The sequence below is a fragment of the Leucoraja erinacea genome, chromosome 22 (assembly GCF_028641065.1).
Source record: "Leucoraja erinacea ecotype New England chromosome 22, Leri_hhj_1, whole genome shotgun sequence".
NCBI lineage: Eukaryota > Metazoa > Chordata > Chondrichthyes > Rajiformes > Rajidae > Leucoraja > Leucoraja erinaceus.
The window spans coordinates 824731-840511 of record NC_073398.1 but is presented as its reverse complement, the minus strand read 5'-3'; the positions used below and the strand labels follow the sequence as shown (position 1 = coordinate 840511).

Below are 15781 nucleotides of genomic sequence, written 5' to 3'. Positions count from 1 at the left end.
CAATGACAGCTATGATGGCATAAAGGGTGAGCAAGCACACATCAGGATTTGACCCGATGTGGAATCCGTCTACTGTAGACCGCGGCCAATGACATATTCACTGTAAAGTAAAGTGGAAGCTGAAATCAAACAGTTGGAACAAAACGGTGCACTCGTTAAAACAGATCGCAGTGATTGGGCTCCTCCAATAGTAGTGGTTCCGACAGCGGACAACACAGTGAGATTGTGAGGAGACAAAAAAGTGACCATCAACCAGGCAGTAGATGATGAACAGTATCAACTCCCAACCTCACAAGATTTATACGCTGAACCTGCTGGTTCCAAGGTATTCGCTAAGCTAGATCTGTCACGTGCATATGCTCAGCTAAATGTTGATCGTAAGAGCTAGCAATACCTCACAATACACACATGGGGCTGTATTCCTACACAAAACTACCCTATGGTGTGAAGCCAACACCACAAATCTCCCAAGCTACAATGGGCAAGATTCTGCAAGGAACATCACATTGTTTGAGCAATCAAGATGACTTGCTGATTGCAATTGTTACTGAGGTGGAGAATCTAGAGATACACTGTGAAGTGTTGAAATGGCTTGATGATCACAATATTACATTGAAAAGAAGTAAATGTGCATTCTTACAGACCAAATTAGTGTACGTTGGTTTGACAGTGAATCAACATGGACTACAACAAGTGAAGGAAAAGATTGAAGCTATTGCAAATGCACCAAAGCCACAGAATGTGTCTCAACTCCGCTCTTTCCTGGATATGGTACAGTATCACTCACGCTTCTTAACCGAGTTAGCAACAAAGCTAGCTCCTCTTCACAAGTTGTTGAACAAGGATAAAAAATGGGAATGGTCCAAAGAGCAACAAAATGCTTCTGCTGCATGTAGGAAGAGTTTGACCAGTGATGCATTACTTGTTCACTCCGATACAAATCGTGAGTTAAAGTTAGCTTGTGATGCGTCTAGACGTGGGGTAGGAGCTGTGATTTCACATGTAATGAAACATGGACAAAAAAAGCCGACAGCATTTGCATCATGCACAATTACCAAGAGTGAGCGTAATTATGCACTAATCGAGAAATAAGCCCTTGGTACCATCTTTGGGATCAAGAAATTCCATCAGTATCTGTTGGGGAGGAAATTCACGCTGGTTACTGATCATAAGCCACTTCCTGCTATTCTTGATCCTCAGTCAGCAATACCTCCAATGGCAGCCTCGAGGATGCAGCGCTGGGCACTTCTCCTGTCACAGTATGACTACAGCATTGAGTCATACATATAACCATATAACAATTACAGCACGGAAACAGGCCATCTCGACCCTTCTAGTCCGTGCCGAACACATAATCTCCCCTAGTCCCATATACCTGCGCTCACACCATAACCCTCCATTCCCTTCCCATCCATGTAACTATCCAATTTATTATTAAATGATAAAAACGAACCTGCCTCCACCACCTTCACTGGAAGCTCATTCCACACAGCTACCACTCTCTGAGTAAAGAAGTTCCCCCTCATGTTATCCCTAAACTTCTGTCCCTTAATTCTCATGTCATGTCCCCTTGTTTGAATCTTCCCTACTCTCAGTGGGAAAAGCTTTTCCACGTCAACTCTGCCTATCCCTCTCATCATTTTAAAGACCTCTATCAGGTCCCCCCTTAACCTTCTGCGCTCCAGAGAATAAAGACCTAACTTATTCAACCTATCTCTGTAACTTAGTTGCTGAAACCCAGGCAACATTCTAGTAAATCTCCTCTGTACTCTCTCTATTTTTGTTGACATCCTTCCTATAATTAGGTGACCAAAATTGTACACCATACTCCAGAATTGGCCTCACCAATGCCTTGTACAATTTTAACATTACATCCCAACTTCTATACTCAATGCTCTGATTTATAAAGGCCAGCACACCAAAAGCTTTCTTTATCACCCTATCTACATGAGATTCCACTTTCAGGGAACTGTGCACAGTTATTCCCAGATCCCTCTGTTCACCTACATTCTTCAATTCCCTACCATTTACCATGTACGTCCTATTTTGATTTGTCCTGCCAAGATGTAGCACCTCACACTTATCAGCATTAAACTCCATCTGCCATCTTTCAGCCCACTCTTCCAACTGGCATACATCTCTCTGTAGACTTTGAAACTCTACTTCATTACCCGCAACCCCACATATCTTAGTATCATCTGCATACTTACTAATCCAATTTACCACACCATCATCCAGATCATTGATGTACATGACAAACAACAGTGGACCCAACACAGATCCCTGTGGCACCCCACTCGTCACTGGCCTCCAACCTGACAAACAACCATCCACCATTACTCTCTGGCATCTCCCATTCAGCCACTGTTGAATCCATCTTGCTACTCCACCATTAATACCCAACCATTGAACCTTCTTAACCAACCTTCCATGAGGAACCTTGTCAAAGGCCTTACTGAAGTCCATATACACAACATCCACTGCTTTACCCTCGTCAATTTCCTGGGTAACATCTTCAAAAAATTCAAGAAGATTAGTCAAACATGACCTTCCAGGCACAAATCCATGTTGACTGTTCCTAATCGTACCCTGTTTATCCAGATGCTTATATATATTATCTCTAAGTATTCTTTCCATTAATTTTCCCACCACTGACGTCAAACTAACAGGTCTATAATTGCTAGGTTTACTCTTAGACCCCTTTTTAAACAATGGAACAACATGCGCAGTATGCCAATCCTCCGGCACTATTCCCGTTTCTAATGACATTTGAAATATTTCTGCCATAGCCCCTGCTATTTCTACACTAACTTCCCTCAATGTCCTAGGGAATATCCTGTCCGGACCTGGAGACTTATCCACTTTTATATTTCTCAAAAATGTCAGTACTTCCTCTTCTTTGATCCTCATAGTTTCCATAGCTACTCTACTTGTTTCCCTTACCTCACATAATTCAATATCCTTCTCCTTGGTGAATACCGAAGAAAAGAAACTGTTCAATATCTCCCCCATCTCTTTTGGCTCTGCAGATAGTTGTCCACTCTGACTCTCTAATGGACCAATTTTATCCCTCGTTATCCTTTTGCTATTAATATAGCGGTAGAAACCCTTCGGATTTACTTTTACCTTACTTGCCAAAGCAACCTCATATCTTCTTTTAGCTTTTCTAATTTCTTTCTTAAGATTCTTTTTATATTCTTTATACTCCTCAAGCACCTCATTTACTCCATGCTGCCTATAATTATTGTAGATCTCCCTCTTTTTCCGAACCAAGTGTCCAATTTCCCTTGAAAACCGGGGCTCTTTACAGCTCAAAATATAATGCTATCGCTGATGCATTGGCGCGTTTGCCTCACGAAGAATCAGATGTGGGCACTTAAGGTGCTATCGACGTCACAGAAGCAGTGGACAATGACTTTCCAGTAACAGCAGCAGCTTTGTGTGGATGGTCAGAAATAAAACCAAGTATTAATGAACTAAAACCTTATCACAATAGACAACACAAACTGTCATGTGGGCAAGGGTGTATTAAATGGGGTCACAGAGTAGTAGTACCCAATTGTTCAAGACAAAGGTTACTTAAAGAATTCCCTTGTGAACACTCAGGTATTGTGAGAATGAAGTCTACAGCCAGAGGTTGCATGTATTGGCCAGGATTGGACAATGACATAGAAGCAATGGCAAGCAAATGTAGCACCTGCCAGAGTTGTAGAAGTAGGCCTGCCCAAACCCCTTTGCAAACATGGTCTTGACCTACAAGACCTTTTCAGAGAGTTCATGTGAATTTTTGTGAACACAGAATATGCATAGAAACATGGAAAATAGGTGCAAGAGGTGGCCATTGTCCCCTATCAATAACCCATGCCTGCCTTCTCCCCATATCCCTTGACTCCACTAGCCCCTAGAGCTCTATCTAACTTTCTCTTAAATCCATCCAGTGACTTGGCCTCCACTGCCCTCTGTGGCAGGGAATTCCATAAATTCACAACTCTCTGGGTGAAAAAGTTTTTTCTCACCTCAGACTTAAATGACCTCCCCTTTATTCTAAGAATAATTTCCATGTTTTGGTCGATAGCCACTCAAAGTGGATTGAGGTGGAACATAAGGGTACAAACACAACAACAGTAAGAACAATAGACACATTGCGGTCTATCTTTGTGTGTCATGGATGCCTTAGTGCCAACTTACCATCCGGCATCTAACGGCGCAGCCAAAAGGTCAGTCAGGATAGTCAAAGGATCTCCCAAGAAACAAGTTCTTGAAGGGAATTCAAAATTCAGTATGTCACGGCGGCTAGCTAGTTTCTTATTGAAATATCGTACCATGCCACAAACTACCACAGGGCATACGCCAGCTGAACTTTTCATTAAAAGAAGGTTCAGAACTATGCTTGATACCACTGAGTTTGGTTCTACCTAACCTATCTCCTAAGGTTGAATGCAAACAATCTGATCAGAAACATCATTTTAACCATATAACCATATAACAATTACAGCACGGAAACAGGCCATATCAGCCCTTCTAGTCCGTGCCGAACACGTATTCTCCCCTAGTCGCATCTACCTGCGCTCAGACCATAACCCTCCATTCCTTTCCCGTCCATATAACTATCCAATTTATTTTTAAATTATAAAATCGAACCTGCCTCCACCACCTTCACTGGAAGCTCATTCCACACAGCTACCACTCTCTGAGTAAAGAATTTCCCCCTCATGTTACCCCTAAACTTCTGTCCCTTAATTCTCATCATGTCCTCTTGTTTGAATCTTCCCTACTCTCAGTGGGAAAAGCTTATCCACGTCAACTCTGTCTATCCCTCTCATCATTTTAAAGTCCCCCCTTAACCTTCTGCGCTCCAAAGAATAAAGCCCTAACTTGTTCAACCTTTCTCTGTAACTTAGTTGCTGAAACCCAGGCAACATTCTAGTAAATCTCCTCTGTACTCTCTATTTTGTTGACATCCTTCCTATAATTAGGCAACCAAAATTGTACACCATACTCCAGAATTGGCCTCACCAATGCCTTGTACATTTTTAACATTACATCCCAACTTCTATACTCAGGGTGTTAGTCAAAAGGAAAGTAGGTTCAATACACATGATTAGGGTTGTGTTACAAAGTAAACAAATGGCAGGTGGGAACAGTAGTTGAAGTGTGTGGTACCTGGAGGCACTTGATAGAAATTGGAGGACTTATTAGAAGTGTGCACACAAACTATATGATCCCAGCAAGGGATGAACAAGAGCAAAGCATAGCCGAAGAAGCAGATCTGTCAGACTTGGGTATTATTCCAAGTTCAGATGTCAGAGCAGAATCTCCAAAGAAAGTAGAGACATTTTAAATTGATTAGCAGGACTGGATGTTACAATCCCTAAGGTTCTTCACCACAACTGACACTCGGTATTCTTGGGGGTGGCCACTAGGTGGTTTTGCTACCAATCAGATACATCTTCAGTTGTGTACCTCAACATCACTGGGTGTTTCGGCCTTTTATCACAAGACACCCTTGGTCGAGGCAGGCCCACCGCAGGTTGATCAGCCCGGGTGTGTGTCTTATGGTTAGCCTCTAGTTGGTCACGTGGCAGCCCAGACAGCATCTTTAAGCTAAATGATCCTGAACTTGACTCTCCTTTAGAACCACAACCTGACACACCCGCTAAACCATCCGGGAGATCAGAAAGAGTGCGTAAACATTACATTTACCAGTAATGCCAGGTTACATTTATTAAATGTTTTTGTTTGTTTAATTTACATGTTATTTTACTTTCTCAAGGGTGAGCAGTGTAGCGTATATAATGGTAACTGTAAGTTTAAGCACTGTGGACTAGAATGGTTTATAATATAATAACCATATAACAATTGCAGCACGGAAACAGGCCATCTCGACCCTTCTAGTCCGTGCTGAACACATATTCTCCCCTAGTCCCATATACCTGCGCTCAGACCATAACCTTCCATTCCCTTCCCATCCATATAACTATCCAATTTATTTTTAAATGATAAAAACAAACCTGCCTCCACCACCTTCACTGGAAGCTCATTCCACACAGCCACCACTCGCTGAGTAAAGAAGTTCCCCCTCATGTTACCCCTAAACTTCAGTCCCTTAATTCTCAAGTCATCTCCCCTTGTTTGAATCTTCCCTACTCTCAGTGGGAAAAGCTTTTCCACGTCACCTCTGTCTATCCCTCTCATCATTTAAAAAACCTCTATCAAGTCCCCCCTTAACCTTCTGCGCTCCAAAGAATAAAGCCGTAACTTGTTCAACCTTTCTCTGTAACTTAGTTGCTGAAACCCAGGCAACATTCCTGTAAATCTCCTCTGTACTCTCTCTATTTTGTTGACATCCTTCCTATAATTAGGCGACCAAAATTGTACACCATACTCCAGAATTGGCCTCACCAATGCCTTGTACAATTTTAACATTACATCCCAACTTTTATACTCCATGAGTTTGATTTGCATCATGTGATATATTCAATATCTTCTCAGTCTGATGAATATGTGTGAGTATGCGCAGTGTACTTGTGTAAAATGAAGAAGACCCACACTGGCAACAGCGTGTACTGGAAACCTGTGCTTGTTTCTATCTACATGCTGAAGCTGTAATATATAACAATAATCAACAGTTGATTTTTGACACGGATGCTGGAGTACCTCAGTGGCTCAGGCAGCATCTCTGGAGAAAAGGAATAGGTGATGTTCTGGGTTGAGACCCTTCATCAGATTGAGCTCAGTCCCTCAGTCTGAACGAGGGTTTCGATCTAAAACGTCACCTATTCCTTTTCTCCAGAGATGCTGCTTGTCCCACTGAGTTACTCCGGCATTTTTTTAGTTTTGTTTCATTTAGTTTAGAGATATAGTGCGGAAACAAGCCCTTCAGCCCACTGAGTCCGCGCCGACCAGTGATCCCTGCACGCTAACACTACCCTACACACACTAGGGACAAGTTTGCATTCACACCAAGCCAATTAACCCTCAAATCTGTACGTCTTTGGAGTGCGGGAGTAAAGTGAAGATCTCTGAGAAAACCCACGCAGGTCACGGGGAGAACGTACAAGCTCCGTACAGACAGCACCCGTAGTCAGGCTCGAACCCGGGCCTCTGGCGCTGTAAGGCAGCAACTGTATCGCTGCACTGCTGTACCTACCCTGTGTATCTTCAGTGTAAACCAACATCTGCAGCTCCATCCTACACAATAGTTGATGTTAGTTCCTTTTCCCAGTTTAGAAGTCAAGGTACAACACTTGAGGGCCTGTAGATCATTCCTACCTCTGTCTTGTTTCCCCTGCTATTCCTCAATTCTACTGAAACCGAGTCCACATCACAACCCACTGCACTTACTAACAGCTCGCCATTGCCCTGCTACCTACTTTGATAGACCAAGCGAGCCAACTCCCTTTCCTTTACGAGTAAACAAACTGCTAGAAGAACTCAAAACTCAAAAGCATAACATGTTTGACATAGAAACATAGAAAATAGGGGCAGGAACAGGCCATTCGGCCCTTCAAGCCAACACCGCCATTCAATATGATCATGGCTGATCATCCAGAAACAGTGCCCAGTTCCTGCTTTCTCTCCATATCCCTTGATTCCTTTAGCCCTAAGAGCCAAATCTAACTCCCTCTTGACATAAGCATTTGGTATGCAACAACGACGGGTGCATTAACATAACAACAAATAAATATACAATGAACAATAATACAATAAATTAATAAACTCTTCAGTACGGAATGGCATCTCTCCATTTCCCTCCGCAGATGCTGTCTGACCTGCTGAGCTCCTTTTTGCTTTTTGCAGTCTGTTCATAGTTCATAAGTTCTAGGAGCAGAATGAGGCCCTTTGGCCCATCAAGTCTACTCCACAATTCAATCATAGCTGATCTATCTCTCCCTCTCATCCCCATTCTACTGCCCTCTCCCCATAACCCCTGACACCTGTACTGATCAAGAATCTATCAATCTCTACCTTAAAAATATCCATTGACTTGATCTCCACAGCTGTCTATGGCAAAGAATTCCACAGATTCACCACCCAATGACTAAAGAAATTCCTCCTCATCTCCTTTCTAAAGGTACGTCCTTTTATTCTGAGGCTATGGTCTCTGGTCCTAGCCTCTCCCACTAGTGGACACATGACATCCACTTTATCCAGACCTTTCACTATTTGGGAACTTTCAATGGGGACCCCCTCATTCTGCTAGTTTGTAGCATTTGAAGGTTCTTGAGCAATAGACAGCTACCTGAAAGAGCTGGTCCTTCCTGTATGGTTTGCGTTTTGCCTTTGGAATATTAAATATCTGGAATGTTGAGCTTGCCGTGCTGGTCACCCTGTTACCACGTCTCAGTAATGCCTTTTAAATCAACCTGAATTATTTCTATTTGTGCTGCCAACTCATGTATCTCGTTTCACATGCCTGTGTGCATTCAGACAAAGGGCCTTGGGGTTGGAATGTTGTCAATTGATTCTTAACTCTAGCTCCATTTTCTATCACATACTTTTGCTTGTATTTTCTAACGTTGGTTCTCATTAACCTCTCATTAGGGGCGGCACAGTGGCGCAGAGATAGAGTTGCTGCCTTACAGCGCTTGCAGCACCGAGGATCTGGGTTAGATCCCGACTACAGGTGCTGTCTGTACGGAATTTTTACAATCTCCCCGTGACTGTGTGGGTTTTCTCCGAGATCTTCGGTTTCCCCCCACACTCCAAAGACGTACAGGTTTATAGGTTAATTGGCTTGGTATAAAGAATGTAAATTGTCCTTAGTAGCATAGGGTTAGTGTGCGGGAATCACCAGTGGGCCGAGTGGTCTGTTTCCACACTGTATCTCAAAACTAAACTAAGCTAAACCCATTCACTACCTCTGGCGAGCCTCTGCTTTCTCATCTTTTAGATTCATTCAACTCCTCATCAGTTTAGTTTATTGTCACGTGTACCGAGGTACAGTGGAAAGCTTTTGTCGTGTGCTCACCAGAAAGACGATACATGATTCCAATCGAGCCGTCCACAGTGTACAGATACATGATAAAGGGAATACTGTGAACAATGTTTAATGCAAGATACAGTCCAGTAAAGTCCAATCAAAGATATTCCGAGGGTCTCCAATGAGGTAGACACTAGTGCGTGGGAAGGAACTGGTTTACATCAAAGATAGACATAAGATGCTGGAGTAACTCAGTTGGACAGGCAGCATCTCTGGAGAGAAGGAATGGGTAACGTTCGGGTTGAGATGCTTCTTCAGCCTGAGAGTCAAGGGAGAGGGAGACACAGAGACATGGAAGGGTAAAGTGTGAAAACAAGACATCAAAGGGGATGGCGATCAAGGAAGATGTACAATAGATCATTGTTATAAGGTGACAACGAGGCACACAATGTAATATTTAATCAGGAGGACAGTCAGACTGGTCGGGGAACCAGGAAGTGGAAGAATGGAGTGAGAGGGAAAGCAAGGGTTACTTGAAGTAGCTCAGGACTGATCTCTTGTTGTTGAGAGAGCAGTCCTGAGCTGCTATCTACCTCATTGGAGACCCTCAGTCTATCTTCACTGCAATCTATCGTGCACTAAAGATGATTCATGTTATTCCCACTGACTAGACCACTTGCCTATTTTCCCCACCCTGCCTATTGAGTTGAAGCCCAGTCTCCGTCATGTGATTCCCTGGGTGGTAATGGTGCCAGCAGACAATTCCAGGCTGAGCAGCTCCCTCGTTTGCCAAGGCCAGCTTCAGTGCTCCAGGGATGGGATCCTACTCCTCCCACTTGCTTGAGGTAATAATCCAGACATTATCGTCCTTGTGGCTCTGCTTTCCAACATTGTCCAAAGCTGCTCGACATCACACAATAAAACCTCTTTCTCCTCTCCCCAATAATACAATGGACAATAGACAATGGACAATAGGTGCAGGAGTAGGCCATTTGGTCCTTCGAGCCAGCATCACCATTCAATGTGATCATGGCTGATCATACAAGTGCTGGCAGGGACTAAGATAATCGGATCCACCCCATCCTCTCCCATTCCAAGGTTTTCTCCAGCTCAGGAGGGTCAGAGTGATACAGCGTGGAAACTTGCCCATCGGCCCAACTTGCCCATACCGACCAACATATCCTGCCTGCGCTTGGCCCATATCCCTCTAAACTTGTCCTATCCATGTACCTGTCGAACTGTTTCATAACACGTCACCCTTTGTGTGAAAAAGTTGCCCCTCAGGTTCCTATTAAATCTTTCCCCCCTCACCTTCAACCTATGTCCTCTTGTTCACGATTCCCCTACATAGGCAAGAGATCTATTCCTCTCATGATTTCATACACCTCTATAAGATCACCCCTCATCTTCCTGCGCTCCAGGGAATAGAGTACTAGCCCTACAGTTCAGACCCTTGAGTCCTGGCAACATCCTAGTAAATCTTCTTGCCACTTTTTCCAGCTTGACAACATCTTTCCTATAACAAAGTACCTAGAACTGAACACAATACACTAAATGCCACCTCACCAACGTCTTATACAACTGCAGCATGACCGGCCAACGTCTATACTCAATACTCAGATTGATTGATGTAGGCCAATGTGCCAAAGCTTTTTTGACCACCCTATCTACCTTCAATGAACTATGCGCCTGCACACCTAGATCCCTCTGCTCAAAACGTCCTAGACCCTGGCACTGGGCAGGCTAAACAGCAACTGGGACTCTGCCTTTGCTCCATAGAAATGTGCGTTCACATAACTATGCAACAATGACCTTTCCTTTATCATTGTTACTTTTTTGCATATCTTTCATTCATTTCTCCTATATCTCTCTATATCGCCATCTATATCTCTCGTTTCCATTTCCCCAGACTCTCAGACTCAACCCGAAACGCCACCTATTTCTGCTCGCCAGAAATCATTAGATCATAAGAGATAGGAGCAGAATTAGACCATTCTGCCCCTCAAGTCTACTCTGCCATTCAATCATGGCTGTTCCCGATGTTGGGGAAGTCCAGGACAAGGGGTCACAGCTTAAGGATAAGAGGGAAATCCTTTAAAACCGAGATGAGAAGAACTTTTTTCACACAGAGAGTGGTGAATCTCTGGAACTCTCTGCCATAGAGGGTAGTTGAGGCTAGTTCATTGGTTATATTTAAGAGGGAGTTAGATGTGGCCCTTGTGGCTAAGGGGATCAGGGGGTATGGAGAGAAGGCAGGTACGGGATACTGAGTTGGATGATCAGCCATGATCATGTTGAATGGCGGTGCAGGCTCGAAGGGCTGAATGGCCTACATATAAGATTGTTAAGGGTTTGAACATGCTACAGGCAGGAAACATGTTCCCGATGTTGGGGGATGTTTCTACCTCTCCCGACTAATAAGGAGTAAGCCATTTAGAACAGAGATGAGGAAACACTTTTTGTCACAGAGAGTGGTGAGTCTGTGGAATTCTCTGCGTCAGAGGGCGGTGGAGGCAGGTTCTCTGGATGCTTTCAAGAGAGAGTTAGATAGGGCTCTTAAAAATAGCGGACTCAGGGGACATGGGGAGAAGACAGGAACGGGGTACTGATTGTGGATGATCAGCCGAATGGCCTCCTCCTGCACCTATTGTCTATTGTCCATTGTCTAAGACAGGAGAATGGGGTTGATAAGGAAAGATAGATCAGCTGTGATTGAATGGTGGACTAGACTTGATGGGCCGAATGGCCTAATTATGCCCATTGAGCACGGTGGCGCAGCAGTAGAGTTGCTGCCTTACAGCGCCAGAGACCCCGGTTTGATCCGGACTACAGGTGCTGTCTGTACGGAGTTTGTACGTTCTCCCCGTGACCTGCATGGGTTTCCTCCGAGTGCTCCGGTTTCCTCCCACACTCCAAAGATGTAGAGGTATGTAGGCTAATTGGCCTGGTATAATGGTAAATTGTCCCTAGTGTGTGTAGGGTAGTGTTAGTGTGCGGGGATCACTGGCCTCGTTGGGCCAAATGGCCTGTTTCAATGCTGTATTTCTGGAAACAAAGAACCTTAAAACCAATCACGTGTTTACAGTATAAAGCAGACATGAAGATGGCCGACTCACCCATGCTGATGTGGTGCCAGTCAGATGCCACACTGTTGCATGAGTTGTATGGAGCCGCTCGCTGGTGAAGATCGGGTTCTTGTAGGTCGCGGTCACTGGGCGAGACGTCACGTCTCCTTCCAGCCGTTCCCTCCACTTGCTCTCCTTGCCTGGGCAGGCTCTCCCGACCATCCGCAAATCCATCTACCTGACTCCGGCCTCCTCCTTCCACCTGCTCATCTGCCACCCGGGGAACCTTTGCCCCCTTCATCCGGTTAACGACATGACTAGGCTTGGCAGGGCCGGCCTGGGCACCGCCCTGCTTGCACAGTCGCCCCTGGATGGGAGGCCCAGGGGCAGGAGCGCTGAGCTCAGCATCAAACGTCGCCATCCTCACCGGAGAGGCTCCATTTGTGGGAGAGAATTCAGTTCCTTGAGTTGCCAGATTTGTACAGAACTCCTCATAATCTCCTTGATGGCGCGCTCCATGAAGCAGCCATTGCGGGCTCAATCTGCAAGAAAGTGGGAAACCACAGGTGTAACAATAAATAGCCTGTCTCCTTTATCATTGGTGTATGAACAAGATTACCTTCGAGAAAAATGAAATTATTATGTCTAATAAATCTGCACTGATTTGAATAAATTATAGTGGACCATTTGTTGAGATTATATATGCTCCTGCTCCCATTAGAGATACAGTGAGTCCACACCGATCAGCGATCCCCACACACTGACACTATCCTACACACACCAGGGACAATTTACAATTATCACCAATATGAAGTAAATTAAACTACAAGCCTGTACGTCTTTGGAGCGTGGGAGGAAACTGGACCACCCGGAGACACGCTAGGGGCAGGAAACATGTTCCTGATGTTGGGGGAATCCAAAACCAGGGGCCATAGTTTAAGAATAAGTGGTAAGCCATTTAGAACGGAGACGAGGAAACACTTTTTCACACAGAGAGTTGTGAGTCTGTGGAATTCTCTGCCTCAGAGGGCGGTGGAGGCAGGTTCTCTGGATGCTTTCAAGAAAGAGTTAGAAGGAGCTCTTAGAAGGCAGGAACGGGGTATGATTGTGGATGATCAACCATGATCACATTGAATGGTGGTGCTGGTTCGAAGGGCCGAATGGCCTACTCCTGCACCTATCATCTATTGTCTATTATCTAAATCTGTATGTCTTTGGAGCATGGGGGGAAACTAGAGCTCCTGGAGAAAACCTAAGCAGGTCATGGGGAGAACATACAAACTCCATACAGCACCCATAGTCAGGATCAAAACTGGGTCTCTGGCACTGTAAGGCAGCAACTCTACTGCTGTGCCACCGTGCCACCATTTTGAGGAGTCTCGAGACCCCAGCTGCAAACTGCGCAGGAGAAATGTCACTGTGCGGCATGGTGGCGCAGCGGTAGAGTTGCTGCCTTACAGCACCGGAGACCCGGGTTCGATCCCAACTACAGGTGCTGTCAGTACGAAGTTTGTATGTTCTCCCCGTGACCTGCGGGGGATCTCTGAGATCTTTCGATTTCCTCCCACACTCCAAGTGCTGCAGTAATTCAGTGTTTCAGGCAGCATCTCTGGATAGAAGGAATGGGAGACCCTTCTTCAGACTGAGAGTCAGTGGAGAGGGAAACAAGAAATATGGTAAGGTAAGTGTGAAAACGAGAGATCAAAGGAGAGGAAGTCCAAGGAAAATGTTGAATAGATCATTGTTAGCTGGGGGAAGGTGACAACGAGGCACACAAAGTAAAATTTAAACAGGACGGTCAAACTAGTGGGAAAACTATGGTGGGGGAGGGATGGAGAGAGAGGGAAAGCAAGAGTTACTTGAAGTGTGACAAGCAAACGTTCATATCGCTGGGGTGAAAAATCCCCGTGAAATATGAGGAGCTGTCTCTCCAATTTAAGTGTGGCCTCACTCTGACAGTGGAGGAGGGCCCGGACAGAGAGGTCAGTGTGGGAATGGGAGGGGGAGTTAAAGTGTTGAGCAACCGGGAGATCAGCCAGGTTTAGGCGGACTGAGCGGATGTGATCAGTGAAACGATCGCCGAGCCTGCACTTAGTCTCGCCAATATACAGTAGGAGTCCACACCTGGAACAGCTAATTACACAAGCCTTTCTACAATGAATAACAATTTTTCTCTTGAGATGATTATGTCACAAATGAGCAATACCTCCTGTTTTGCAACAACCTGGAACTTTTGCTCTTGAGAACTTTCGATCCATGCGGCGGATGTTTGTGAGAGGGAGATGGTCCCCGATCATCACCCAACGGTTGTTCACATGGTGCTGTGGCAGAATATTATAAATGTAAACATTCTGCACAATTACGATACAATCTCCTGCTTCATTTGGAACAAACATCGAGGAGTTGGAATTACCCAGAGTCAGTCAACCAGAGAGGAAACAGGCCCTTCGGCCCAACTTGCCCATGCCTACCAAGATGCCTCACCTACAACTGTCTGCATTTGACACATTTGCAACACCTCTCATCAAGTCATGAACAAACAGCATGGAAACAGGCCCTTCGACCATGTTCGTCCACACCGACCAACATGTTCTATCTACATTAGTCCCACCAATCTGCATTTGCCTCATATCCCTCTAAACCTTTCCCAGTCATGCACCTGTCCATATGTATTTTAAATGTTGTTATAGACAATAGACAATAGACAATAGGTGCAGGAGTAGACCATTCGCCCTTCGAGCCACATTGCCATTCAATGTGATCATGGTTGATCATCCCCAATCAGTACCCTGTTCCTGCCTTCTCCCCATTGCCCCTGACTCGGCTATCTTTAAGAGCCCTATCCAGCTCTCTCTTGAAAGTATCCAAAGAATCGGCCTCCACTGCCCTCTGAGGCAGAGAATTCCACAGACTCACAACTCTATGTGAAAAAATGTTTCCTCATCTCTGTTCTAAATGGCTTACCCCTTATTCTTAAACTGTGGCCCCTGGTTCTGGACTCCCCCAACATTGGGAACATGTTTCCTGTCTCTAGTGCCAAACCCTTTATAATCTTATATGTTTCAATGAGATCCCCTCTTATCCTTCTAATTCCAGAGTGTACAAGCCCAGCCGCCCCATTCTATCAGCATATGACTGTCCCGCCATCCCGGGAATTAACCTTGTAAACCTTGTAAACTCCCTCAATAGCAAGAATGTCCTTCCTCAAATATGGGGACCAATACTGCACACAATCACTAGGGCCCTATACAATGCAGAAGGTCCTCTTAGCTCCTATACTCAACTGCTCTTGTCATGAAGGCCAACATGCCATTCGCTTTCTTCACTGCCTGCTGTACCTACATGCTTACTTTCATTGACTGATGAACAAGGATCCCCAGATCCCATTGTACTTCCCCTTTTTCCAACTTGACACCATTCAGATAATAATCTGCCTTCCTGTTTTTGCCACCAAAGTGGATAACCTCACATTTATCCACATTAAACTGCATCTGCCATGCATCTGCCCACTCACCCAACATGTCCAAGTCACCCTGCATTCTCATAGCATCCTCCTCACAGTTCACATTGCCACCCAGCTTTGTGTAATCTGCAAATTTGCTAATGTTACTTTGAATTCCTTCATCCAAATCATTAATGTATATTGTAAATAGCTGCGGTCCCAGCACCGAGCCATGTGGTACCCCACTAGTCACTGTCTGCCATTCTGAAAGGGACCTGTTAATCCCTACTCTTTATTTCCTGTCAGCCAACCACTTCTCTATCCATGTCAGCACTCTACCCCCAATACCAT

At 44.9% G+C, this 15781-nt stretch overlaps 1 protein-coding gene across 1 annotated transcript in view; it reads right to left on the bottom strand.

Annotated features, from left to right (window-relative positions):
• LOC129708029 (dynein axonemal heavy chain 3-like) overlaps positions 1–15781 on the bottom strand; it is a 426708-nt gene that overhangs the window by 385443 nt on the left and 25484 nt on the right. Inside the window, exons 5-6 of the mRNA XM_055653570.1 lie at positions 14195–14309; positions 12040–12530 (exon numbers count right to left, since the gene is read on the bottom strand). Coding sequence (XP_055509545.1) covers positions 12040–12530; positions 14195–14309 — 606 coding nt within the window. The remainder of the gene's footprint in view (positions 1–12039; positions 12531–14194; positions 14310–15781) is intronic.